We start from the raw sequence: 27,652 nt of genomic DNA, 5'->3' as shown, positions 1-27,652 counted from the left end.
TATTAAGCTATTGCTATTAATGGAGGGATGGACAATTTTCCAGTGATGCTTATCTATCTACCATTGCTTTTCCGAAGTTCTTGAAGCCGTTCACTGATTGCCCTTGACCGAGTGAGAGCATACGCGTAGCAGTAGGAGGCGAGTTACCTACTGCTGCTTTAAATATTGGAGTTCAAATGTTCATATAAATCTGATACGATACAAGGGTGACACCTGCTGGTTTAAACTTGCCATTGCTCGACGAGTCATTCATTTTAAATTCAGTCTCTGTTCAGGTTCCTTTTAATTTATAAGTTACAAAAACTTTTAATTCACTTGCAGTACACGGATGCAGAATATTTACAAATACATGGCAAGAAATAATCGAATATGAAGTAAAAATTGATACCTGTATTGATACAATGTAGGTAAATAGGTTTGAAAAATAAAATAAAATAAAAAAGTAAAATAATTTTTTGCTTGTCATATGGTTTATTGGTCTATAACCATCTGATCTTGACTAGCTTAGTATAGCCACACTAACTAGGCACTGGAAATGACTGATTTTGCACATGAACTTATGAGAGAACGTTGATGATATTTAATTATCATTGTGCGCTTGCTATACAAAGAAAAAAAGGAGAGTAAAAATTGCACTCATGTGGGTAAAAGTCATAGCCCAACATTCATACAGCGTAGACATATCTTTCAAAATGGTTTATATCTGTAGACATAACGCTGGATGGATAGATAGAGATAGATAGATAGATAGATAGATAAATAGATAGATAGATAGATAGATAGATAGATAGATAGATAGATAGATAGATAGATAGATAGATAGATAGATAGATAGGTAGATAGATAGATAGATAGATAGATAATGGTGTATAAGCGAATCTGTGTAATGACGATTACGCTGATATCGTGTAGACGTCATTCTATGATTTTTTTGCGTCAAATAGTTGGGAACACGAGCTTAGTGCCAAGGCTGCTGGCAAGCTAACATGTTACCATTATCAATTAAAGATGACGAATATAAACCAGCAAAATTCAATTTGCTCGTCAAAGTATCCGGATGGTTCAGGTAATGTGAATAAAATTTGTTTCATTTTAGTGGCTTGTTAAATAAAACCACATCATCTCAAGCTAGTTGTCCAGCCAAATGGTTAGTATGCTAACTAGCTAGCTCGTCTTTTCAACTGACTGCAGTAAATTTAGCTAGCTGAGTATAAATTCTCCTGTCTCTTTAACATATATAATTAGATCTAAGCGCAACTGAATACGTTATATTGATCATTGCAGTGTTATAAGTTGGCGGTTATACGTTTTGTGGGTCTGCAGTTGGGTAGATTACTCGGTAGCTAGCCAACAAGTTACACTGCTAGCTAGCTAACTTACCTAACTAGTCTAGATTTCAGCCGATGGTCAAGATAGTGTCTAAACACGCTGGCTGGCAAACTGCATATGCATACCCACCTTTTATCTGAACTAAAGGAACTGAAAATGTGATTTGGCCATTTGCGGTATACGGAAACGAACACAGCAAGCTATCGTATAGGTTTGGCTGGCTGGATAGCTAACGTTGTTGTGTGTGAGCTAGATGGCGAACCCATTCTTTGGGCGAGGTGTTTCGGGTGAAATGACATCGCTACTGATCTATCCTCTTTCCTCAGATCGATTCTCGCTGACAAGACCTCTCGGAATTTATTTTTCTTCCTGTGTCTGAACTTGTCATTTGCCTTTGTGGAATTACTGTATGGCATATGGAGTAACAGGTAAGAAGAGTGGTTCTTTAGCTAGCTAGGCTAGCTTACTAGCCGAAACAGACGTCGCTAGTAACTCAGGATATGCCACGTAGGTCTAAACGTGAATGAATCAGTTTTGTTTGTAGCCGGCCAGCTTGGTCAGCAGACGTAGACGTTGCTTGTGTAGCACAGAAAAAGCGATTTCTTTTTTGTTGTATCAAGAAATGTACGACAAGCGATAAGACCTTTTGAATGTGTTAACTATAACTGAGTTGGGAACTGAAGAAGCAGACGTTTGTGATTAGGAATCAAGACATATTCCAAAACATGTGCTCGCTTGATAAATTATTTTTGGCCAGAATACCATTAATGTTAAATCTTTATTGATTTTCTTGATACAAAAAGCTGTGTAGTTTTGAAACAACTCAAGTGTTTTTCTCTCTGTTTCTCTATCCCCCGTCATCCCACATCATATCAGTTTAGGATTGATATCAGATTCTTTTCACATGTTCTTCGACTGCACTGCACTTTTGGCCGGCCTTGCAGCATCAGTGATATCTCGGTGGAGGTCTAATGACTCCTTCTCATATGGGTAAAACCTCAGACAGATTGTAGCATTTTTGTTTTAACCATGATTTAATATTTAGATGCTAGTTTTGTTTGAAACTAAATTTGAGGAGCATGTGTATTTTTCTATTCAGTGTCTAAAAGATGTGGAAGTTTACTGCTGTGTTGTATGAGTGCTGTATTATGCAATTGCTTTAGTGGCCTCTGTTCCAAGTTTTTGCAATCACATGCTTCTGTTTTGCAGCTACGTCCGAGCAGAAGTGCTGGCGGGCTTTGTGAATGGCCTGTTTCTCATATTCACTGCCTTCTTTATCTTCTCAGAGGGAGTTGAGGTGAGTACACTCCTCGTCTGTGACAGTGTTCACTTCCCAGTTTGCTGGCTGGGTGTTTGGTTGACGCGTGGTGTGTGACCGCTCTTATTCCTCTCCTGCTCCAGAGGGCGTTAGAACCTCCTGATGTGCATCACGAGCGCTTGCTGCCTGTGTCTATAGCAGGGCTCCTGGTCAACCTCGTAGGCATCTTCGTGTTCCAGCATGGGGGGCATGGACACTCTCACGGAGGCGAAGGTTTAGCACCTATCTATCACCTGGCAAACTCCCAACACTGGCAGGTCACAGCACTGCACAGCTTAGTGGCTTTGCTGCTCTCCCCCATGTGACTGAACATGATAATTAGCCAATGAGCCAACGGAACTGTGCATTTCTGCAGCCTGTCAGGAGAGTTTGATTAATCCTCTCTTCTAGGCTGCCTTGGAGAACTACCTAACAATTAAGGTCCTGCTCAGATTGACCTTGTATGGCTTCCAACACCAGATTAAGTCTAAGCCCAACTAAAAGGGATTTATTTTCTGTGGTAATTAGCCAATGGTATTACAATTGAGTCCATCAATGGGTCCAATTCAAATCCAGGTCTAATAGTAGTGCTTTGCCACCTTGCTTTGGCATCTTGGTTATGAGTCTCTGAATAGTGAATAGTGCACTGGTCTCATTTCTCATTTGTTTAGGTCATGGCCACAGCCACTCTCTATTCAATGGCACTGTGGGCCACGGCCACGATCACGGCCACGATCACGGCCACGATCACGGCCACGATCACGGCCACGGGCACAGCCACGATCACGGCCACGGGCACGGCCACGATCACGGCCACGGGCACGGCCATTCACACCAGGAGCCACACTGCCATGGTAAGGCGACGGAGCTGCATTCACAGAACACGCAAATGTGATTTTTTAATTTTTTTTATTTTTAAATTAAGTTAATAATTACAGTAAAACCTCCATCCCAGAAGTCCTGTGATGACCATTAAGCATACACACCGAGTTGTGACATTCTGGTTTGGCTCTGTGGTTACAGAACAGTACATATAATCATGGTTTGTTTCCTGTGTGTCTCTCATCTGTTGTTTATTTACTTTATATAAATCAGTGTCTTTCTTTTTCCAGATGATTTCTCACACACACCAGGAAAAGGGTCCAGCCAACAGATTTTGCAAGGTAAAGCACTCATGGTAATGCCTCTGTTTACCAACAGATGGCATCAGTCCTCTCATTTGTTTCCTAAAATGCTGATCACAGTGCAAGTGCACCATGCAGTCAACTTGGCTTTCCATGCATTTGATATGAAAGGTTTGCATTTGCAACAGTTCCATCTAGACTGTCCTCTATGGCACGGTTTGTAATGTTAATGCTTAAATGTTCCCCGGTGACATGAGAGATCTCCCGCAAGTGCGCTGAGTGGCTAAGACAATCAGAACAACCTGAAGTAACCAGTAAGGATTAGTCGTCCTGTGACCACTTTTATTATCGTGAGATAAATTGGATGATGGAGTTTTATTTGTAGCAAGGTGATGGGTCAGACCAGCCCAGCAGGCCGACCTTTGGCCCATGTCTAACTGGGTTAACGCTGACATCTATAAGAGCAGAGGAGCACTGTCACTTTAAAATTCTTTGTATGAGCCTGTGTGGGAAAGGAGCGGAGAAGAGAAAGTGAGTTTGTCCCCTGCACCCTGGCACACAGAGCGAGAGAATGGGTCCTTTGGGAGGCCTGCTCAGGGGAATCTCACTGGGGGCAGGGGGGCATCGAGCGGTAGGAGGAGGAGGTGACAGTGCAAAAGGTTACAGTGTCCTTCCATCCTGGGTTTTGCCTTTGCTGAGAGACCTTTGCGCCTTTTGTCTGCCCCCGTGATGAATTGAGAGTCAATTTTGTCCGCCCTTCCCGAAAAGCCCTCAAATCCTCTCCATGTTCCTTTGTGTCTGACCATGAAGGGATTCTTGCTTCTGAAGGCCTTAAGCATTCCTGTTTGTTTTGCTGGTGGTGCTCTCGGTGCACTTGGATGGGCTTTTTGTTTAATTTGGGCTTCGTTCACTCACTGTGGTTGTGCATTCTGGGAAAGTGACCACAATCATGACATCTTCCTTTTAAGGTGGTATTTATTACTACCCATTTATTTTTGACATTTGTCATAGTGCAGATATCCATATAACTGTCTGGATGCAAGTTATTCCCAGTAGTGCAAACTGCAACCTTAGTATGACATGCGCATGACTGGCTGCTTCTTGCTAGGCTGCTGATTCAGGCTAAACAAATTCTGGCAAGGCTGCTCCTGGTTGTTTCACACGCAAAGCTACAATACAAGGTTGAACAACCTGATCTTTTTTAAAAAAAATCTGAATCTTTTGAAACGGAGGGTTTTATTTATAGAAGTCAAGTAAAGTGCATATGTGGTGTCTTGCAGGAGTTTTTCTGCACATCGTAGCGGACACGCTGGGCAGCGTTGGTGTCATCATCTCAGCATTCCTCATGCAAAAGTACAACCTGATGATTGCGGATCCCATCTGCTCCATGCTCATCTCCATTCTCATTGGAGTCAGGTGGGAACACAACCCCACTTACAGCCCCACAAACAAATTCACACCGATACCAGAACATAGTGCTGGTCTACGGAAGTTTTAAAAAACAGGCCAAATGAACTACACAACCTTTTAAATGAATAATTGCCTTGAGCTAAGTTACAGCATCTTTTTCCCCGTTTTTTTCTTTTGCCTTTTGAAAGCGCATTTTCAAAAGTGAATTTGGTTGACTGACTTTATTTAAAAATTAGAACGTTGTTCAGTTAATTCCAGAATATTTTGATATATTCATGCTTCCCAAGTTCAAATTGGTCGTCATAAATTCATTCGGCTTGAATGACATTGTCATACTATTAGTGACTCAGAATGAGATCTTTTTGTTTCATGCACGTGTTTGTGGGTTCTACGCCCAGCTATTCTAAGCATCGGAGTTCTTTGTAAATTATTCTGCAGTTAGACCTCCTCCCTCAGCTCCACCCAAAACCCACAGCAGCACCTAACGCAGAGCAGGCAGAAGCCACTTCACAGTGGACGATCTCCCAGCGGGCTCTTCAACGTCTACCTCAGACGGTTGAATTACAGGACAAACACACACACAGGGCGCAGCAGGGTGCTGTCACATGTGGTAAAATCAGAGTAGGAGTTAACTCCCTTATCTGCTGTTCTTCTAACTGCTGCTGCTGACAGCCAGATATCTGCAGGTGGCATCTTCTGCTATGCGTTTGAGCCTTGTCCTGTTTAGCTGTAAGATCTTATTATTTTCACCTGAGGAAAAATGTGCTTGAGTTTTGTCTGATTACCTTGTTTCGTATAAATACCTGATGAAGATGAACTTGGGCTGTGGAGTATAATTGAATTCTTTCACTTGTATCAGACCAGAGTGGGAGACTGGAAGTCCTGTGTAAGTTTGCATAGCTGTGAAGATGTCTGTGCCCAGCATGAACAACATAACTGAGCTTGAAAGAACACAGTTGTGATGGGAGAGAAGGGGTTGCCTCCTGCAGATGCATGGAGCAGAGCAAACTCTCCTGAACATTAACCCCAACCCCCGTGCTCGAAGCTTTTCTTCTCGTCCCTCTGGAATGTGGCCGTGATCAGTGACTGTTACTTTAAAAAATGTGGGAACAAAGGCATCTTTTTAAGATGGATTTTCCCTCCTTTGTAAAACGGAGAGAGAGAGAGAGAGAGAGAGAACCCTCTCTCTCTGTCACTGAGACCCGGCCTCCTTGCTTTGCCTCCTTTTTCAGTAGCAACTTGGTAAATTCAAAGAAATTAACTGTTCAGGTGGTTGACAATAAAACCCGGCCTACCGCTCATACCTAAAACTTGAAGACACTTCATTTCACTGCACACACTGCCTGAAGAGTGGTGCTCAGCATAGTCAAGCTTACAAAGCTACACAGCCAGAGGAGGCAATTAAAACTGGGCTGAATAACTAGAAACGGGTGCAAATGAGAGAAAAGGTATTGAGTGCCCTGTTACACTGCTGAATGCACATCTTGCTTTGAGGCATTTTAGCAAATTCCTTTGAGGATGTCATGAGTTGAGGGGAGGTAAAATTTCCTCTTTCTGATTTCAATTAGTTTCACTCTGTTGGAACTATTTTAATTAATTGTTCCAGTCCATATAGTAACTTTCTCTGTTGACTATAGATGGCACTACCTGTTCCATGGCATCTCCTGAAGTTTTTTTGTTGAGGGTTTAAGACTGTTGTGTAAGTGTGCTGTACTCCACTCAGCTTCTGCCTCTCATTGCTGTTCATTCTCTTTAGGATGTTTTCAGTAGGTTGGAGTCATTTGTCATTTGAATGTTCTTGCACCATAATGACTGGAAATGCCTGTGGTCACTATAGTTGGACTCCAGAATGGAGGTTTTTCTTTTTGGAGAGCTACAGCCTGCGTTTCTCCCTTGAACCTCTTGCAAAGAGTTTGATGGGCTCCACAGAGACACTAACCCCTCTTGCATTCTGGCACTCTCGCTAGGCTACGGGGCACATTTGCCTACCTCGGCACACGACTTTTGAATGCATCACCTGGTGATGGCCCTGTGTGTATGCAAGCAGCCACGAGTGGAACTCAAGCCGATCTTGGGACCGAGTCATCCAGCCATGGGGGAATATCTGGGATGTCTGTGGCTGCTGAAACTGTGTGTGCTGTATGATTAGTGTGTAAAGCAGCAGTTAAAGTGCACATAGAGGGCCCCTGCTGCCGTGACCCCGTAGACGTTCTTGAACCTTATGGCTTTCTAAGGTACTGCTAAATCGCTTTAAGACACAGACTGAAGCCAAAGGGTAGGACATGGAGAGAAATATTAACATTTGTTCTGCATTTCCTAGATGTGCTTAGTTGTGAAGTGTTTGGCTGACTCCTGTTGACCGTTTCAGTGGCTCCATAAATTCCACCCCCCACCCCCCTTTGGCTACTGCCTAATTAGCCTTGCCTTAAAGAACAGGATTGAGAATTATGGTATTTGAATTAATTGCTTTTCTGAAACCCTTGTCAGGAACAAGCTGTTTAGTTTAGATAGCCTTTAAAACTTTACACTGCTCTTACTGAAATCTACAAGCTAAACTTTGCAAGCAAACAAAATGGATATCTACAGCAGGCAGGTATGTAGACTTTGGCTTTGGGAGGGTCTAGTTGATTTTGTGTTTGTTGTGGGTAGTTTACGGTCTGATGAGATGGCATGCCACAGCATGCTGTTTGATGCCAGCAGCACCAGTGTCTAATGATAGGCTCTACCCAGCTGGGGCTTTGAAATACGTGGGTTTCCATTTCTGTTGGCTTTGACCAGTGACCACGCTCAGGCTGCACTTGTAATCCCATGGTGTCCCCTGTAAAAGACTAAGGCATTGTTTCCCTGGCAGGGGTCAGTTTCACAGAAGCTTTCATATTTCATTTATATTTGGTCTGTTGATGGCTTGAGCATTTTTGAATGGTCATCTATGAATGTGTAATGGCATGATCTGGTTAGGAAGGTAGATTTATGGAAAGCCTTCGTTTCTAAGCATCAGTATAAGATTCTGTCTCAGGTTTGGTTCCATATGAAGCCAAATCCAGATGTTATGGCAATGGCAGACAGCTGTAGTTGTCAAAACTGGCTGACACGTGGCTTAGTTTATTGCATTTAGATATAGCTTGTAGAACAAACAGCTGTACAATAAAGAAACTGTTTGACAGTTCTGCCAGAAAGTCATAGTTATATCTTAGAGAATCGGTGTTTATGCTTAAATGTAAGTTCTTACTCTGTAGTATTTGACAGCTGGACACAGTTTTCATATTTTCATCCAAATGACCATTCGTGAAAAGGAGCCAAATATTTAACTGTCAGAATGTGCATCAGATTTGAATACCAAGTACACATACTACATATAAAGGTTAGACGTGCCAAGACTGTATTGCAGAAAAAAATGACTTCAATAATTTCTACAAATATGTGAACACCACAGGACCTCTTGCACTATGTTGGGCTCCAGTATTGTGTTGCAGTATTGTAATGTCCCTCTTGTGCTGCATAAGGAACCAGGTAAAGCTGAGGGGCATGCATGTTTTAACATTTTGGTGCCTTTTATTTTTAAACTACACTCATTAATTAGGTCTAGCTTTAGTAGTCTACTTTGCACATAAGATGTTGGTTGTTTATTCTCATTTGATGACCCGATCTCTTGGCTAAACATCTCGTAATTATACCTGTGCATACCTTTGAATGATCTTATAATGGAAATACCTGATGTCTGGGAGTTGGCTCACTTGGTAAGATGTAAGGTATCAGCTCTTAACACCTTGACCAGGCAGTGATGGGACTTCTAAGGCTTTAGCCTTGCTGGTGATGTTCCAGTGGGGAGAGAGATGCCATGTGTGTAATTTATGGATTGACTTGCTCATTCTTTCGGGTCTCTGTGTACCGCACACTCCTCAGTAGGCCCCATTACTATGTTGGTCCAGCATGGAGTTGTAAATGAGCTCCTCCCCATATCCTTAACAAGAGTTTAGGTTGACTCACAGTAATGACTTTCTCTTACTATGTGGCTGAAGACTGCAGCTTTTCATGGACATCTACTTTTGTAACAGGCATGGCTAAACTCATCCCCAGCTATTTTAGCTTGTATGCATTATTGAGAATCACCTTGCTAACATGCACAGAACGGCGAAGGTTGGGTGTTGGTTGTGTTTCTACCACCAGCTTTGCATGTAGTCACTGCTTCATGACTCATCTGTTTCCAACCGTCTTTCTAACCTTAATGGTCCCCAGTGACGATTGTCTCTGATGTGAGTCACTCTGAGTAAGGAATGTGGTGCTCAGCTTCCAGTCTGTTGGTCATCGAGAGTGCCCTCCGTCACCACGCCGGAAAGCTGGGAACAATGTCATGATGTCAGAGCTTGGAGGTCCCCTCATGTACCCATTTCCTGTTTTTATTTCGTTGTCCAAATGGGGGGCAGGAGGAAGGAGTGGCCAGGCGTGTCCTGGCGTGTCCTGTATGTATTTGAATGTGGGAAATGTAGGAAAGAACAAAATGATAATCTCCAGAAGTAAACATGGCTAATTGGTGACTGTGACGAACATTCTATCCGTAGCCAAATATTTGCTCTTAACCTATAATTGGAAGCAGATATCTTCTAAATGAATAAATGACCTAGATTTTGAATATTCCATTGAGTTTCTTTCAAAATTGTCTATTTTTCTAACTCATATGATGGCATACAGCACTGGCTAAACCTCTACAACCTTGAGACTCAATGCTTGAAACAGTACTGTGACTTGCCCGCAGACTGTTTTTACAGGCCAGAAGTGCTGAGCTCACAAACTTCTATGGATTACACAGGGGCTTGCTATAATGGCTAATGCTGAGGCCAACAGCCATTACACATTCATTCACATACTGGCAAGAGTGGGTTGTATTTCTCAGGAAGTTCTTGCTCGAGGTGCCTGTTTGGAAATGTCACACACAGAGCCTGACCATACATGATTTTTTTTTTTTTTTTTTAAGATTATATTGTTTCAAAACATGGTGTTAACTTTTTTGTTGTTGTTGTTGACATTTTGGTCCTGAGTTTCAAAAAGTTGTGAAATCCCATTACACTGTGAGGGTTTTTTTTTCTTGAGTGGTGGGGGTATAATTGTGGCTCATAAAGCTGGCCACAGTAGAAATACTGATGAGACCATGGTGTCTCCAGTAGTACTGAAAGGAAGAGCATGTGGAGGGGGACAGAATACAAGAGGGTAGAGGAAAGCAGTCCAAGCCCAGCAGCCCTCTGATGGTTCCCATATGTGCAGCTGGGTTTGAGGGTTTGGACGGGAACAGGGATGAAGGCCGTACTGCAGACTCTGCTCTTCGTTTAGGGACGAATAGGTACAGGGCCATATGTGGTTAGCCTGGCACTGGAGCCCCCCCTGGCCCCCGGGCTATGACATCACACTGCAGTCATGCTAGTCACCTCAAAAGCAGCAGTTATACACCACAGCATGACCTCAGCTCCAATGGGTGGAATCAAAACTCTGCTGCTCCAAATGTTCCAGGAGCCCAGGATTTTCAGGTTGGATAACATCAAGGTTGTTTTCCCACTAAGGTTTTGTATAACTAAACAAAACCTTCTCACTGGGGTGGATTAATATACCTTTCTTGCTCAGACTGGTCAGTTGGTTCATAAGAAATGGTGCGTGGCTTCTTTAAAGCCTCTTGTCTTGTTTTGATGTTAACTGTTTCCTTTTGGTACCACACACTTTGGTGTGACATTCTCAAGTGGCCAGGTTATCATATGTCCCGGAAGAACAGGAAGGCCTGGAGGAGGAGGGTGACGCTGGCCCTTGTTTTCCCCTTTAGTATTATTATTACATGCTATCAAGGGACACCTTTTGAAAGCAGTTGAAGATCAGTACCTTTTATGCACCGATTGGGCTTCTTTTTAAAACTCTGGGAAATGGAGGGGGGAATAACATGGACCTTACCTGTTGTGTTTTTGCAGTGTGGTTCCTCTACTCAGGGAGTCCATAGGGATTCTGATGCAGCGTACGCCTCCTGCCCTGGACTATGCCCTTCCAGAGTGCTATCAGAGGGTGAGTGCCCCAGCTCTGTGGAGGGCTCCGCAGGAGAACGACACTTCTTAAAGGGAAACCACCAGTGTGCAATTTCGTCACCATTCAGTGGTGATTTAATTAGATATAAGCAAATTCTGTGAGCATCCCACACCAAAACATTCTGGAGTCACATTAAAAAAACAATCACGTTAACATCTAAACCATTGAAAGATGAAGGAATTTTGCAAAATTTGTTTCCTTTTAAAGGGATAACCTGCTGGAAGAATGCTAATGGTTTTAGCAGACTGATTATTAATCACTGTTAATAGTGTAACATTAGAAAGGTCTGTGGTTGGTCAGGATACACAATATTTGGTATATTCCAGGTCTCTGCAATATTGCAAAGGCTATATATAAATTTTTTTTTTTTTTTTTTAAATATAAAAATAATTGAGGCTGGCTATACCAGCAGGCTTTCTGGGTTCTAGTCATTGCTAACCTCATTTTTCTAGTCGATCTGTGCTTTTAATCATGACTTGTGGGTTCCTTTTGGGCTTTGCAGGTGCAGCAATTGCAGGGTGTGTATAACTTGCAGGACCCACACTTCTGGACGCTATGCACAGACATCTACATTGGCACTCTCAAGCTCCTGGTTGCTCCCGATGCAGATACCCGGTGGATCCTCAGCCAGACGCACAACATTTTCACACAGGTGAGGGTACACGTATAGCGAGGTCATGAGGCCTGTGGACATTTGTCAAATGTCTGCTCAATGGAACCAGATGTGGAAGCCCATAGCACATCTGACCACACTTGTCAATTAATAAGGAAAAAAAAAAGGCCCAGAAAAGATGCTGAACTGTCCAGTGTTGGTGCATCCCCCACCTTAGAGGACCATATGTTGATGACCTGTTTCTCTGCACAGGCGGGTGTGAGGCAGCTGTATGTTCAGATAGACGTGGCAGGAATGTAGGAGTTGCAGCGGCATGACTCAGGAGTCCAGGGACCAAAGCCACGCGTGCTGCTCTGAGGAAGCTCACCACCAAAACCTGTCCCTCTGTCTCTGTCTCTCTCTCTCCCCATTTCTCTCTGGGTTCCTGCTGCTCCACCACCTCCCTCGGACCAAGCTGGAGCAACTGCAGTATTGTACACTGACTCTTGACTAGAAAAAACAGTCATGAAAACAACTCGCCAAGCATGTGACGCGTCCAAGGGAAACAAGATCTTATATTGTGAAGATCACCAGCACTGGAGCCCTTGGCCAACAGTTCGTTTTCTTTTTTTTGTTTAAGCAATCTTCAAAGACATTTGTCGTCTCGTCTCCTTATGGGGTTTAAATGGGGTTTTAATTTTTTCTGATGTTTTCTTTCTGGTCTGAATATGTACGATGTTCCATGGACATTTGTTTTTTAAAAAAAGAGAAATTCATCTGCTACATTTGTAGCCAGCAGGTGCAGACTTCAGTCACCTGTGGTGTCACTTGCTTCAGCTCTGCTATTGCCCTTGATCTCTCTAAGTGCCTTTTTATGGTGGACCTCAGTCAGTTGTCCAACATCTGGAGTCATATCCAATGTGCTGAGTGAGCATGTGTCTCTCCATGCACACTGGGAGCAGGCTGGTTTTAATGGTTACCATTCCTTTGTAGTTGGGCTGCATCTGTACATAGTATCACATATCTACCCATGTAGTCTCGAGGAAGCACACAAGCTTTCTTCAGCCAGAAATGGATGGACAATTATGAAAAATGAAGTTCATGATTTAATTACCTTCCTGGATTTTTATTAAATAGCCCACCTTTGCCACTGGCCAGTACATTTGTGCAATGTAATAAAGGATATTATGTAAGATTCTAGCTTTTTTTTTTCACCCCCCCCCTCCCCCTCTGACAAAGTAGAGGACAATCTTATATGAAGACAAGTTACATCTCAACTTTCAGCTGGATGAAAATGGGTTAGAGATGTAGTTACTTGTTCAGTGAAAGAAACCATTTAAGGCAGTTAGTGGATAATAGCACAAGTAACAAACTGCTTCAATGGATACATTAAGGTATAATTGATCAATGCCTTCATAAAATGGATTTTAGTAAATGCACTACTTTTTCCAGTGCAGTGTTGAACATTTGACAGCTACTCAAATTAAGTGTGTCAGGGTTGTCTGCATACACAATTGCAAAATAACTCGACCCTTAATAATAAATCATGAGACATTTTTGAACAAATGAAAAAACACAATGGAAGCAGTTTTCCAAATGGCACTCACAGAAAATGTCATATAGAGACTAATGAAGAGAGGAGAGTCCCACCAAGCACCCCTAAGGCACATCCAAAAATGTCAGGGACTGGGAGAACAGAATGGAAAACGTAATTTTTCACTGTAGGAACCAAACCATGGCCTAAGCATCACGATGCGGTGTAGTACAAGTTGATATAAGGTCAAACACCTTATATCCACAGGTCAAAAATACACTGTTCATCTTCATACAAATCATTTGCATTTAGGAAGTCATCCATTCAAATGCAGGATTCCAAATTCACTAAGTTACTAATTCAACCCAGATGAGGTCTTTCTCTCAATTACCTTTTTTCATTTTCTTCTGTGTAATTTTATCATGCCGTTCTCTGACAATACATGCAGCAGCCACACATATAGCTAATTAAGTGGCCCTTACTCAAATCCTATAATGAAATGCAAGCTCAGCTCAGCTGTTCCTCTGAGAGCAGTTCTGTTTGACCTGCAATAACAATTATGTAATTCATGTGGTTTCTTTTAACCTCTGGCAGCTCTGGGGTTCAGTTGGATAACCTTTGAGATTTGATTGCTTTCCTTCACAGCCAGTCTCCTGCATGAACATTTGGGTAGCAATTTACCAAAGCCCACTGTTCTCCAGAGGATCTCAGGAGGTGTATGTGGAGCTGTCTGTCATCTTCAAGCTGTTGAGACCCTCAGGGTCACTGAAGAGCTTGAGCATGTCCACTTCAAGAGGGTGGAGGTGGCCAGTGATGAGCATGGAGTGTAGTGGACCTCCCAGATCAGATGAAGCCATCTCACGCAGAGAACCTGCTCGGATGGCCTGGTTATCGTTGCCCACCCTTGCCAGACCTACACATACTGTCTCCTCGGTGATTGCTGCAGTGATGTCAGAGGTGACACATGCACACATTTAATAAGAATCTTGAATCAAATGTTCAAACATTTTCAATCAAGTGTAATCACATTTTCATGCAGTGCTTGACAGATATTTGGTGGGGGGGTTGACCAGGACAGATGGTCCATTTTCTCTTAACTTTTATTTTATTGGTGTTACACTAGCAGTACTTAATCTCAGTTCTTGGTATCTGGTGTCTGTTTGAACATACAAAATTCAGACCCCCCCCAAAAAAAAGAGATTCTCACCCAGTTTCTCTCCTTGCTCTCTCCGGTTCTCTACTATCTCCAGGAGCTGCTCGGCCGCCTGAGCCACAGTCATGAACCTGGGTGGCTCGTAAATTTTACGACCCCTTTAAAGAAGAGACGAATAGCAAGCACAGTCAGTTTGTGGCAATGAAAACAAAAGCCATACAAACTAAATAGACTGTGTGTGTTTGTCTCCCCCCTGCTCATGTTCTTATAGCATGAGCTCTGGAGACAGGAAATATTACGTTTGCAGGCTTAAGTGAGATCAAATAACCTCCATGAGGGCTTGGTGCTGTTAATATATTACTGAGCTATAGGAAAGAGCTATGAGTGCTATGAGCTATGACACTATACAATTTGCTTCTCGGCCGTGTAAACATTACTAAAAGCCTTAACAGCATTTTAAAGTGAAAACAGATTATGTTTCATATTAACTGTACATAAACTATGGCCAAAGGTATGTGGACACCCCTGCTAATTACTGAATTCAGTTGTTTCAGCAAAACCCATGAGTAACAGGTATATAAAATCAAGCACATATGCTGAACTTCCACAAACACTGACGGTTGTACTAAAGACCTCAGTGACTTTAAATGAGGCACTTGAATTGTCTTGGAGCAACTCCTCATCCATGAAGCAGTAGACCACACAAACCTAGAGAGTGAGGACACTTGAGTGCTGAAAAACATCCAGCATATAAATCACCTATCCTTTGCTTTATCACTCACTACTGAGTTCCAAACGTCCTCTGGAAGCAACATCAGTACAAGAACTGTGCATCAGGAGCTTCATGAAATAGGTTTCCATGACTGAGCAGTTGCACACAAGCTCACTACATGCATTGCAATGCCGAGTGTCAGCTGGAGTTGTGTGAAGCATGCTGTCGCTAGACTCTGGAAACGTGCTCTCTCGAGTAATGAATCACACTTCATCTGGCAGTCTGATGGATAAATCTGGGTTTTGCAGATGCCAGGAGGACACCACCTGGAATGCACAATGCCAACAGCAAAGTTTGGTGGAGGAGGAATAACAGTCTGGGGCTGTTTTTCAGGATTTGGGCTATGCCGCTTAGCTCCAGTGAAGTGTAATGTTAATCCTGCAGCATACGAAGACAACTGGATGCTTCGAACTTTATGGCGACAGTTTAGGAAAGGTCCTTTTTTGTTCCATTATGACTGTACCCCTGTGCACGATCCATAAAGACATGGTTTGATGAGTTTGGTGTGGAGGAAATCCAGTGGCCTGCATGGAGTCCTGGCCTCAACCCCACTGAACACGTTTGGGATGAATTGGAATGTTGACTGCGAGCCAAGCCTTCTCATCCAACAGTGTCTGCCCTCACAAATACTCTTTTGACTGAATGGCCACAAATTCCCCTCACACACACTACAAACTCTTCCCAAATTCATCCCAGAAGAGCAGAGGCTGTTACAGAGGGGTGGGGGAATGGGGTGGAATGGGATGTCCAACATGCTTATAAGTGTGATGAGGTGTCTACTTTTGGCCATATGGTATATGTCTTTAATTTTATGTCTTCAATTAGGCTGTAGTGGAAACAGGGAACATGCTTTGATTTTTTCCTGTCTGCATAGTGCAGGGTAGCAGGCTCACTCAGTAGGCATTCTGCTCAGACCAAAGCCCCATCCAGCATGTGCTTTTTCCATTTCTGAATAGTAAAAGTACAACAGTATATCTGAGAAAAATGAGGCCACGTTCCATTCTTGCTTAAGAACGCGGTCTTGGACAAAAGCTCTGCTCCCTTCACCATACCGACCAGAACGTGGAAACCATTTGGGCTCACGTGAAATGGGATATAAAATTATAGTGCACGCCCAATGGAGAAATAATTATGGGACACAGTGAAGTAAGCAAGGAGTTAACAACCTTTCAGAAAGCTGGGACATGGTTCATATGTACTCAAGTATCAAAATCGCTTAAAATGTGGCACCACCATGTTGACAGGTCAGTTAATTTGGAAAGCAGAAGACAAAGACGGTATATTTAACTCTTGCTATAAATTACAATTTTTTGTGAGTGCTTGTATGGGATAATTATAACATGGTGCTTTTGGAAGCAGCCCAGGCCGTTACAGTGACAGTAGACCATAAATACAAGTCACAAACTGCCATGTGGGTTTTTCTTTCCCTTTTCTCTGCTCGCCTGGGTCCTGGCCAACAGCATGTATGAATGTATGTTAAGTGGATGTTTGGAATAAACCTCAAACTCAGAGGGCCTCATCTGACAACTGCCACAGACCAGATAAATCAGAGTGGCCCCACTCCCTCCCAGTGCAAAGCATGAAAAAAAAAGAAGCAGATCTTACCTCATTAGATTCTCCGTGGACTGCTCTTTGACTTTGATATCTGTAAGACGGAAGATGAGAGTGATATGGAGAGCGGATTCATAATCCTGTGCCTTCACGTGCGCTGGCTGAGTTTAGTGAGTAGGTTGGTCTTCACTGCGAGCTGCTGTCGTGTGCTGGGCTTGACTAGACACCTCAGATGCAGCCAATTACAGAACAAGTGTCTAAAGTTCTTTGAACTGCAATGACTTAACAAAATGTGAATACATGCATCATATCTGCTGTCAGAAAACCATTATCTACAGAGTGTTATTTATTTTGTGGTCTCAGCAGTTACAATAACGAGCTAGTGTGATTGTGTATGGTAATCTTTGTCAGTTTGATGAATAGTCTCTGTCTTTTTAGCAAATATAATGATGGATGGACCAGTTGGCATGTGCTGTCTGGTTTCTCAGTGTCTGTCTCTTTTATGGTGTTGAATGAAACTGAGCTGGGAGGTGAGGCATCTAATCTCCACCACTCCTCTTTCTAATGAATAATGATGTTAACAACACTGCTCATGTTCTTTCTTTGGTTTTTCCCCTCTTTCTGGTCCTCCCATATTTCTCTGCACCCCCCCCCCCCACCCAGACCGCACCTGGGGACTCCACCCTTCCCAGCCGTTGGGGGCGAACCCAAACCACCGGATCCAACACTTTCACTGCAAGTCATCACGCACCCCCTGCCCCTGGAGACTGAACACTGTGCTTAAAGGAGAAAGGCAGAAAGGGGATTTACTGGCCACACACCAATAAACCCAAATCTCACTCCCCATGCAGACCATCTGCCTCCCCAGCAGAGAAACACTTGCTCTTTTGTGTGTCAAAATTAGATTGGTTTAATGTGCACCCCAGGGATGACACAGAAGGGAAATGCCATCTTGCAGGTTTTTGGGCGCAAAACCAGGGAAGCACCGGGGTCTGCCCTCTCCCTAGACTGAAATCTGGCTTTGACCTGTTCATCACCATGGCGACTGGCACATGATCTGGGGGTCTGCAGCCCTGTAGAAAAATGGGACCCAAGGGACGAACTGGAGAGTCGGGACCACGTCTGAACAGTTATGAGTTTTCCTTAAACATCTGATTCAGGCCTTATACTCTTCATTAGCATGCATTCCATGGAGAGGTGGCTTAGCTAAGTGGAAAAGACCCCTTACCTAGCAGACAGAGTGTGTGCATGCCCATCTCCCTATTCCTCTTGATCTTATCATAGAAGCTCTCTGGTTTCCAACTATCTGTCCAGAACACAATGGATACAGTCTCGCCAAAGTTGTACAGCTAGGGAAAAAAAATACAAGTTCAGTCAGCACACAAGATCTGTTCTCATTAGTGGGCAGTGGTAGCTCAGTGGTTAAGGTACTTGACTTGTAATCAGAAGGCTGCCAGTTCAAGCCCCGCCACTGTTGGGCCCCTCAGCAAGGCCCTTAACCCTCAATTGCTCAAGTTGTACTCAGTTATAACTGTAAGTCACTTTGGATAAAAGCGTCAGCTAAATGCCATAAATGTAAATTAATATTTGGTTCTGATTGGGGTGCTTTAGGATTACTGTGGATGTAGTTAACTGGACTGCAAGCCTGCTGCAGGGAGATCTGTCAAAGTCACTTTAAACAGAGGCATAACGATATCAATACAAGCTGTATCAACCGTCCACCTGCACTAAAGCTGATTTTGGTTACAATGCCCCCCCCCATCCATCCACCCACCCACTCCCCACACATTTGAGGGTGAGATTTTGGACCTGACACTGAATGGAGGGGAAAAAAAGTGGTTCTTGTGCATATCTGTCCGTTCTTGGGCTGCATTGTAGTCATTGTTCAGTATCCCCTGCGGCATAAAGTTCAGGTGTGGGTCCGACTGCTGGAGCAGAGCAGTGACATAACATGCTAGCCACAAGGTGCTTCCTGTTATTCAGTGACTGGGCCTGTAGGCAGAACTCCAGAGCTGAAGGCTTTTCTTCACACAGCAACAACAACAACATGCACTTCTGCTAATGTTTATCTTTTTGTGCCTGTACAATGGACACATACACAGGCACTAAAAGACATTAATTCACAATGAGCAACGATGCAATCCCTGTGGTAAATCTTTTCACACAAAAACTGATGTCAGACAAGCTAAAAAACACACTTTTTTTGGGGGGGGGGGGGGGGTACAAACTAATCTATCTGAAGGCAGCCCCTCTGGGTGCAACCGACACTTAATTAAAAAAGCAAAAGGTCCGCCATTCTGCCATCGCACGCCAGCGAGTCTTTGTTTTGCAGATCACTTCCAATTAGTGTTTGCAGTGTTCCCCAGAGCAGAAGTGGTAATGATGTCCCTGTTAGGCTAATGCTATCATAGCTAATCCCTAAACAGCTAACGGAGGCTTCAGTGCTTTAGTTAGGCAAAAGCCCCTTGGCTGATCTACAATCAGTTCTACTTACCAAAATTCTGCTGAGAGATAACATACACGCACAAAAAAGAAACACAAAGCCATTCTCAGGTCAGTGGGAAGAGGCACTCTGAAGAGACCCATGCCGTGGCCCTGCGGCAGAGCCGTGTGTGGGGACAGCTGGAGTCTCAATCTGCACAATGCCACTCTGACAGCTCAATGCCGGAGTGCGTTATTGATGTGCCGGCTAGGCATGCTTCTACGCTCCCTCCTCCGTTCACGTGCTCCGCCCGCACGCCGGAGGCCTGAGGCCTGTGCTCTGTTTGATTCCGCTCGGGGGGTCAGGCAACGGATGGCTACTCCGACAGCCCCCTCTGATCTTCACAAGTGGGTGTGAACAGGGTGGGCTGGTGAGTGGGTCGTAGTGAAGACCTACCTGCAGTCCACAGCACCCCACTGCATTCAGAATGGAGGCATTGTGGATGACACGGTACTGTATTCCTGCATTCACTGCTCTTAGGACCAGGTCACTGTGGGTTGTTGCTCTGATAGACAGAAAAAGAGTGAAAGTACAGTTTATACAGCCATGCTATAATCTAAAAACAAAATGAATGAGGAACCCAAGCAAAACATCAGCAAACCATCAAGCAATCAAAGTACAAATATGAAAAAAGGTTTTTAATGATGTCCAAGCATAATAAAAACAACCTGAGTATTATTTACAGTGCAGAAAAAACATAAATGACACCAAAAACACAGAGGCCCTGTTCTCAAAATATACCATTAAACTTTATTAAACCCAGACTTTCTTCAGATATGGAAATACAGAGCATGACTCCCCATGAAACTGAGAGGTTTTTGAACGGCAAAAAAAAAAAAATGCAACCACTCAGCAGACCTCTATGTGACATCAAGTAGTGGACCAGGAGCACACTGCAACCGGTCCACCCTCCCAGAACATTCCACGTTTCCATAGTGCTCATACTATTCTCTTAACGAGGCCAATCACCACAAGGCCCCAGAGCCTGACCACTGAACCGCCCTGTGGTGTTCAGTTCAGGGTTCTCATCTGACCACATGAACTTAGAGAATCAGAACAATTCCCATTACGCGTGTTCCATCATAGCGGGACTCTACAGAATGTCCATGGGACATTGGTGCTGATGGCGATAGGCTGCACTGACAGGGCTGTAGCTGTGTGTTGAAGGTACGCTCTCAAATATGTTCAAACCTCAAAACTGGGCTAGAACCCATTTGAGTCAAATAAACAAGCAAAAACAAGATCAAGACAAATGTGCAATAGAGAATAAACATTATGAAGTGTTTTAATAGGACAAAAGCAAACTTAAGCCTATTCACAGGCAAATGACTGCTTGTACCACATTCATGATAAAGCAACAAACCAACACCTACTTTCAAATAACCTTGCAACTGAATTCAGGCAAATTTAAAATGCTATTAAGACAAAAAAATGTCTCTATCCCATGGCTTGCATCATCTAGAAAAGTGGTGACGCTGCACTGCAGGAGGGTCACAACAAGGTCGGTTTTATATCTCTAACATTTTGATTGTCCCTGCTGCAGCTTATGTAGGGCTTATCATTGATAATGGTGAGTTAATTCAAGTATCCTAAAGCAAGCAGAACCCTCTAGTGCCATGGAGAGTAGCCAAAGACTGGCGTTCCAGAACATAGGTTTCCAACCTTGAAAAGAATTGCATAAAAGAACAAAGATTCTGTAAAGAGAGCCACCAAGCTCTGCCAAAATCAAAAGCCAAGCATCACAACCTAGCATTGCTGGATGAAATGAAATACGGTAAAATATGAGCCAGTTATGTTTTACCATGTGCACCGTGGGAATCCTAAGTGAGAAGGCAGAATCCTGAAGACCTTATAACTAACTGGATAACATGCCAGTTCTCACGTTGGTGTCATTCGATTTGACATGAAAGGTTCCAAACTAGAAACTATGGGACATCACAGCTAACAGAAACCTCAAAGGACGTTTTGCCTCCCACAAGATGAGAGGGAAAGTTAAGCCCAGATTGTAAACCCAGCAATTAGTGGGTAGGATAGCTGTCTTTTAGGAATACCCAAACAGTGCTCAATTAGCACAAGAACACACTTTCAGAAAGCAATGGAGAGGCACTGTGACTGCAAACAGGTGTTTATTCAAACCAGTGAAGATCTGAAACAATGTAAAGTGGTGTATCTGTATCTCAAGCTGTGCTTCACCAGTAAGCAGCTTGTCACAGTATCGCCATCTTACGCAAATGCAAAATAGGCCTATGGCTATACATATAAAGTAGATCTCAATAAAAGAACCAATAATTTAACAAATCACATTTATGATAATTGCGCAGCTGTGATGGCTTACTGTGCTGGGTTAAGGTGTGAGGATAATGCTGGCATTTCAGTGTTCAACGTCAAAACAGTCATCAGCAGAGAATGGGAAGAGGCAGCCGAAGCTGCATTGCCTAGCTGGGATTTAGGCGAGCAACACTTCACTTATGACAGAGCACTACTAATCTACTAAACCACAGCCACTCCTTACGAACTCAGACCACCAACTAAGCTGCATGTAACTTGTCGACACCGGATGAAAGTTAATGAAAGATGACACATCCTTTAAAGCTACATAAAGAACGAGGCAGAGCTGGTAAATAAAACACAGGAAAAGGCTCTAAGATAATGACTTAACATGTCAAGAGTCTGGAGACTTATCTCCCTTACCCGAATGGATCACCCACCACCAGAAAGGCCACGTCACTGACATCAGCGCCCTTAAGGATCTCATCCGCCGCCTGCTCCACCATATCTCTGTCTGCCAACAGCAGCTCACGACCATAGAACTCCTCCTGCCAAGACACATACAGGCAGCAGAGCATTAATAACAACTAACACTTGAATTATAGCTTTATTGATTTATTTGTGTACACACTGCCTGTTGTGTTGGTTAAGCTACATAAGGTAATGAACTACTACGCTGGCGACACGGAGGTAGTCCGCTAACGCTAGCCAGCCTACCAGACTGCTGCTTCCTTACCAGTGCTTCCTTCCCGACGGTCAGCACGGACGTGTAGGCTTCCAGATAGACGCGAGTACATCGTCGGATAACTTCTAATCCTTTTACAGTGATATCCTTCACATCACCAAGACCAAGACCGATCAAATAGAACATTGTTGCATTTACATTTAATAGCACGCGTATCCAGTTATAGACTAAGATACGCGTTAGCTAACTAGCTAGCTATCCAAGCAAGGCAAACTATTATTTTCTTGACATTAGATACCCTCTTTGGAGCACACCAGAAAATCATGTCATTACGCTCGCTTTTTTTAGACCAGACTCAACTACGATTTAAAACGGAGCGCGACAAAGCTTAAAAACTGGGAATAGCGGTTTAAACCTTCCACTTCAACGAAGATCACGTGACTCTGCTAGAACGACTCGCTAACATCCGACCTGCCGTAAAGGCGAGTCGTTTTACGGCAATGTCGCGATCTTCATCATGGTTTGGTGTGCTAATGCAGGCATGAGGGGACGTCGTGTGTAACTGAGTTAACTACCCGCAGCAATGGATTTAAAATCCGAGACTCTGCTAATATCGATATGAAAGCAGCACATCTCACACTCTATGAAATTAATCTCGATATTTGAAATATTTTCTACGAAATATTGTATCGATTGATTAAAAAAAAGTGTGAAACTTATGAAATTCAGTAAATGAAATTCAGTATCTTGATGTGATGTGATGTGTGTGAAAATAAAATAACATTTACAATAACTGAAAATAAATCAGCATTTTGTTACAGTGTGCATTTTTTGGTGTATGTTTTTTATGTTTGTTGTGAACCTGATGTTTCTGGATGTTCTTTGCGATTACTGGCAGTTCATGTGAACGTCATGATTGACGTGCTTGTGAGAAATGTCAGTTTTCAGTGACAGCAAGTGTGCAGTTTGAAAGTGTAGTGTCTGAGATTCTTCTCACTAGTAGGAATGAAAAAGAAGTGGCCAAGGAGAGAAAGGCTCACTTATGATCAAGGCACTGAATAAGTCACTAGGCACTGTAGGTACTGAATGAGCAGACAGACTAATTTAATCCTTTAGTTTGTATTGTAACTGCATTGAAACTCATGCCACAAATGGAAACAAATGGACGTATACAAAACAAAAAGAGACAAAAAAGAAGGTCTCACTGACGTCCAAGAAATGTAATCCACCGTCCCATGGCAGAACTTAACGGCTTATTAATGATTCCCTTGATAAGCTCTGAGTGGGGGTGTGGATAGTTTGGTATTGCCAAGTCACAGACTGGAAAGATTGTCTGGAACTGATAGCTCCACGTGTGACATTAACTGCTAAAATGAACAGGCCTGAGGTTGAATGGCTGCACTTGAGAAATGGCATCCACGTAACAACAGGAGAAGGAGAAGAAGAAATCAGAACAAGGAAAAAGGCAGAGATACTCAAGAAGGTTACTGCGTAGATACTGATTAATAATCATGTTTATTAAACCTTGAGCTTGACCTGCTTTATTCACAGGTTAACAGGCTCTGAATGAAAGTGCTAACCTTCATGCTAATGCAGCCTGTACCTGCACTGAATGGACACAGACTGGAGTCAAAGGCCCACAGTCTAAATAGTATGCCTTGTAGCCTTAAAGGAAAAAGCACCATCCACCCACCTACAAGCCACAAGCCTTCAGTGAGGTCACAACGTGGATGGAAATCTAAACAGGCTTAGTGTTCATCCTGCGGTTCTCAATCAGCAGTTACTTTTTTATCAGTGCAAACTAATGGATTAAATACATTACAAAATAGGTGTGTGAGTGTGTACAACAGAATGACTCGTCAGAAGGCCTCTCCAGTGGTGCTTCCTTGTCGTTTGTTAGGCTCTGAAAGGGCTCTGTCAGCATGCATTGTGCCTGATAGAATAGGCTTGCTGAGGCCTGGCAGAGGGGAGTTTTGCGGCAGGACTCCGGATCCCGAACTGCCCGATTCCTTCACTCCGATCGGCACCAGGCTGCCTGCCCCCTCCTGGTCCGTCACCACGGCAACTCTGCCAGACCAACATCTGAAAACAATTTGGCACTTAATGAGAATTTACTTTGTGGAAATGGTGGGAAATGGGGGGGGGGGGGGGTGGAGACAGCGCGTGGGGGAGAGGGAAATGGGAGGGGGGGGTGGAGACAGCACGTGGGGGAGAGGGAAATGGGAGGGGGGGGTGGAGACAGCGCGTGGGGGAGAGGGAAATGGGAGGGGGGGGGGTGGAGACAGCGCGTGGGGGAGAGGGAAATGGGAGGGGGGGGTGGAGACAGCGCGTGGGGGAGAGGGAAATGGGAGGGGGGGGTGGAGACAGCGCGTGGGGGAGAGGGAAATGGGAGGGGGGGGGTGGAGACAGCGCGTGGGGGAGAGGGAAATGGGAGGGGGGGGTGGAGACAGCGCGTGGGGGAGAGGGAAATGGAGGCTGGGGGCAGGAATGAGGTAGTGAAGCTTTACATACGTGTCATGTACCGCCCAACAGACATATTTGCGTGAGAGCTTCTGATGGAATGTACTTGTGATCACCAGCTTTTCTTCTAATGACATGCTCCTGCCAAGATAAGACTCAGAACAGACTCTTCTCCAAAACAACCTGCACTGATAAACAAAAAAACACGCACGCACACAAAAAATCACGTCACCTAAAGGCAGTAGGTCACTCGTCAGCTTTGAATGTCTCCTCCTCTCTCTGTTTAATGAGGCTTCCTCACATATATGAAGGGCCTATAAGAGGCATTGCACCTCAAATAGCTCTACTGAATATTGTTTCTGTGTGGGCGATTATGTAATGGCTCTCCCATGTTGAGCGTGTGAGTGCTACTGAGCTGTAGCAGCCTCCGCTGGGTTCCCTGCTTTATGCCACCATCCCCTTCTCCCTGGTTTTGTTTGGGACCAGTCAGCCAGTGGCAAATTGTCCCAGAAACCAGCGCCAACCCGGTGAGGCTGCGGGAAAGAGCAAGTCTCCCCGGCAAACCCATCCCCTCTGCAAGCTCTCGCCACACAGCCGCAGTGTCCGGATGGAGAGGTGCACAGTGAGCTGGAGGACAGGTCAGGAGGAGCGGCTGGGGCAGAAGAACACTGGGCAAGGGTGGTAGAAAGTGGCAGTTAGCGTTTTTAGTTAGCGTTCAGGCTTTATCCATTTTCCATGAGGCTGAATGCATTTAACATGGGTCTTTGTTTGTTTGTTTGTTTTTGTTTTTATTTGCAAAGTGAATAAAGCCTTAAGAATTTTGTGAGGTTGTTGAGAGGGTTTTTTGGTTTTTTTTTTGGACTCGACGTGATTTGATTTGACGAGACTCTTTCTTTCATTTGGCCTTTGAGGAGCCCATTTACCAAAAGCTCTGGATTTGTTTAATTTTCAGTCACCACTTCAAAACCAGTCTGAGTTTATAGAGGTTTTCCCTCAGTGTCATGGCAACAAAGGATAACTCAGTGCATGGTATCATTATGCATATTAAACATTGTGTCTAATGGCAGGTCAGGAGAAAGGACCTGTGTATTTATTACAAAACAAAACATTTCCACAGATAGAGCAACAGAAACTCTAAAGAACACTTAAATCCCTTCCAAATAAGTGGATGGCAGGATGGCTGCCCCTGTTTCCTTATTCTGCAGTCTGAGCATGGAGTGAATGTTTTTCCCAGTGGTCTCTCTGCCTCTCCCACGCCTCGTGGTGGGAAGTCGCTGGTCCCTTGGCTCTTTCTTTTTGAGAGACGGAAGTGTTAGGGGAATATTTAAGAATGCCTTTTTTAGGATTTGTGATGTCCATCTCTGTGCTTTTTCCTTAGGTTTTCCAAAGTATTGAGGCATCGTTTAATATCGCTCCCAGGAACAGTGGTGGTACCATGGTACAGAGTGCAAAATAACCAGATAGAGAGCAAGAGAGAATGAGGACTTGTAATCGCTTTGGGTCTGGGTGATACTTGTATGCCATAGGTCATGAATGAGTAATTCCACTTAACCAAATGGATGCCATTTAACTGGTCAGATAAAGCCAAACATTTCCATTAATTTCCTACATGCGTAGTTTTTGGATGAATTTCTGACCATATCACCCCATGTATCAATTTCTTTTAGGAAACTCATGAGTATTAGAGGCATTGCCGTTTCATGTGCGTGCAGTGTAAAAGCACATCTATTTCAAGTCCAGCCTTTCAGAGAAACTGTCCCCAGGCCACACACCACTGTGAAACGCGTGACAGCTGGGGTTAAACAGCACCAGTGCAATCTGAGGTAATGAGGCATCTGAGTGCAGGAGGCATGATGTGGCATCGCAGCACTGGACCCTCCTGCATCGATGATGATACCCGGTGCAGTGGACCTGCATGCACCGATGATGCACTGGTGAGCTCTTCACCTTTCCCAACATTTCTCATTTGTCCTTGTTTTTTGGGGTTTTTTTTTTTTTTTGCAATCCTGTGCCAGGAAGGGATGCCAGGCCATTCTTTCATTTGACCTGTATCATAGAGTAAAGTAATGAATGGGGCATTCAGGAAAAATGAAAAGCATCTAGTGTGATTTCCGTTTCAGCAGTTACGGGATGTGCAGGCAGGAGTGAGTTATTTCCTAAGAAGTGTGGGTCTGCCTTCACTAGCGTGCCTGTGAACTGTTGCAAAGAAATGTGCATCCTTCCACACAGATACCTGCTGGACCCACTTCAGAGCAAACATGAGATACGAGCTGTGATTAAATGTAGGGTGTGACAGCTGTATCAGTCACAATGACAGTGATTCCCTGCCAGATTTTTTAATTTATTTTTTTTTGTGTGGTCGCCCTTGGAATGCTCGATCAGCACAGCTGAGAATGCAAAGTGAAAAATAAAGGAAACGCATTAGAAATATTCCGAATGCAAGGAAAGTTTTGAAGAAGACGCATGTTACCTAAACCTCCACGCACAAATAAGAATGATTCGTTATTTTCCAAGGTATTTCTCACCCTCCGCCCCGCCCCGCCCCCATGATAATATCTGTGTGTGTGTGTGTGTGTGTGTGTGCACGCATGTGCTCCTCAGAGAGGACAGGGAGGCTGTGCAGAGTGTCCTTTTAGCATGCAGCATGGCACTCATTACACATGCAAAGTCTCAGTGCTGGAGTCTGTGCCTCCTGAATGAGTTCCTTTTGTATAGTAATTGGAGATCGTTCAGTGTTACTGACAAAGAAGTGCAGGGCCCCTCTTTCTCTCTCTCTCTCTCTCTCTCTCTCTCTCACCTCTTCATTTTCCCCACATCTCTCGTTCGTCCTTGTCCTCCTCAACACGCCCCTCTCGCTCTGTTTTCCCCCAGCAGTTCTGTAACTTGTTGCCTAAAGATATACTTGCATGCAACTTTGCTGTGAGTTATATGTTTT

The 27,652-nt window shown here is 43.9% G+C and overlaps 2 protein-coding genes across 2 annotated transcripts; one reads left to right on the top strand and one right to left on the bottom strand.

Annotated features, from left to right (window-relative positions):
• Window positions 1–932: 932 nt before the first annotated feature.
• Window positions 933–13,005, top strand: slc30a7 (solute carrier family 30 member 7). The gene is made up of 11 exons (XM_027005557.2): window positions 933–1,066; window positions 1,656–1,757; window positions 2,206–2,319; window positions 2,539–2,626; window positions 2,731–2,860; window positions 3,298–3,480; window positions 3,739–3,789; window positions 5,031–5,166; window positions 11,109–11,199; window positions 11,723–11,872; window positions 12,086–13,005. Exons 1-11 carry the CDS (start codon window positions 987–989, stop codon window positions 12,131–12,133), a joined length of 1,173 nt encoding a protein of 390 aa, XP_026861358.2. The 5' UTR covers window positions 933–986; the 3' UTR covers window positions 12,134–13,005.
• Window positions 12,918–22,728, bottom strand: dph5 (diphthamide biosynthesis 5). Its single transcript, XM_027005558.2, has 7 exons — window positions 22,309–22,728; window positions 21,996–22,120; window positions 19,701–19,809; window positions 18,051–18,171; window positions 16,877–16,916; window positions 14,554–14,657; window positions 12,918–14,286 (listed from the first exon to the last, which is right to left on the bottom strand). The coding sequence occupies exons 1-7, from the start codon at window positions 22,441–22,443 to the stop codon at window positions 14,054–14,056; spliced, it is 867 nt and encodes a 288-aa protein (XP_026861359.2). The 5' UTR covers window positions 22,444–22,728; the 3' UTR covers window positions 12,918–14,053.
• Between the last annotated feature and the right edge of the window lie 4,924 nt (window positions 22,729–27,652).

The sequence above is a fragment of the Electrophorus electricus genome, chromosome 26 (assembly GCF_013358815.1).
Source record: "Electrophorus electricus isolate fEleEle1 chromosome 26, fEleEle1.pri, whole genome shotgun sequence".
NCBI classification, from domain to species: Eukaryota; Metazoa; Chordata; class Actinopteri; order Gymnotiformes; family Gymnotidae; genus Electrophorus; species Electrophorus electricus.
This window is presented reverse-complemented; position numbering and strand designations above follow the sequence as displayed.

What these genes read in the sequence shown, in the direction of transcription:
- slc30a7 (XM_027005557.2), top strand. Translation starts at nt 987, where the DNA reads ATGTTACCATTATCAATTAAAGATGACGAATATAAACCAGCAAAATTC. An exon ending in AATGACTCCTTCTCATATGG is followed by an intron (nt 2,320 to 2,538) that starts GTAAAACCTCAG and finishes TCTGTTTTGCAG; the next exon opens with CTACGTCCGAGCAGAAGTGC. An exon ending in CGCACAACATTTTCACACAG is followed by an intron (nt 11,873 to 12,085) that starts GTGAGGGTACAC and finishes TTCTCTGCACAG; the next exon opens with GCGGGTGTGAGGCAGCTGTA.
- dph5 (XM_027005558.2), bottom strand. Translation starts at nt 22,443, where the DNA reads ATGTTCTATTTGATCGGTCTTGGTCTTGGTGATGTGAAGGATATCACT. An exon ending in GTGGTGGGTGATCCATTCGG is followed by an intron (nt 19,810 to 21,995) that starts GTAAGGGAGATA and finishes TCTGTCTATCAG; the next exon opens with AGCAACAACCCACAGTGACC. An exon ending in TCCACGGAGAATCTAATGAG is followed by an intron (nt 14,658 to 16,876) that starts GTAAGATCTGCT and finishes TCTTCTTTAAAG; the next exon opens with GGGTCGTAAAATTTACGAGC.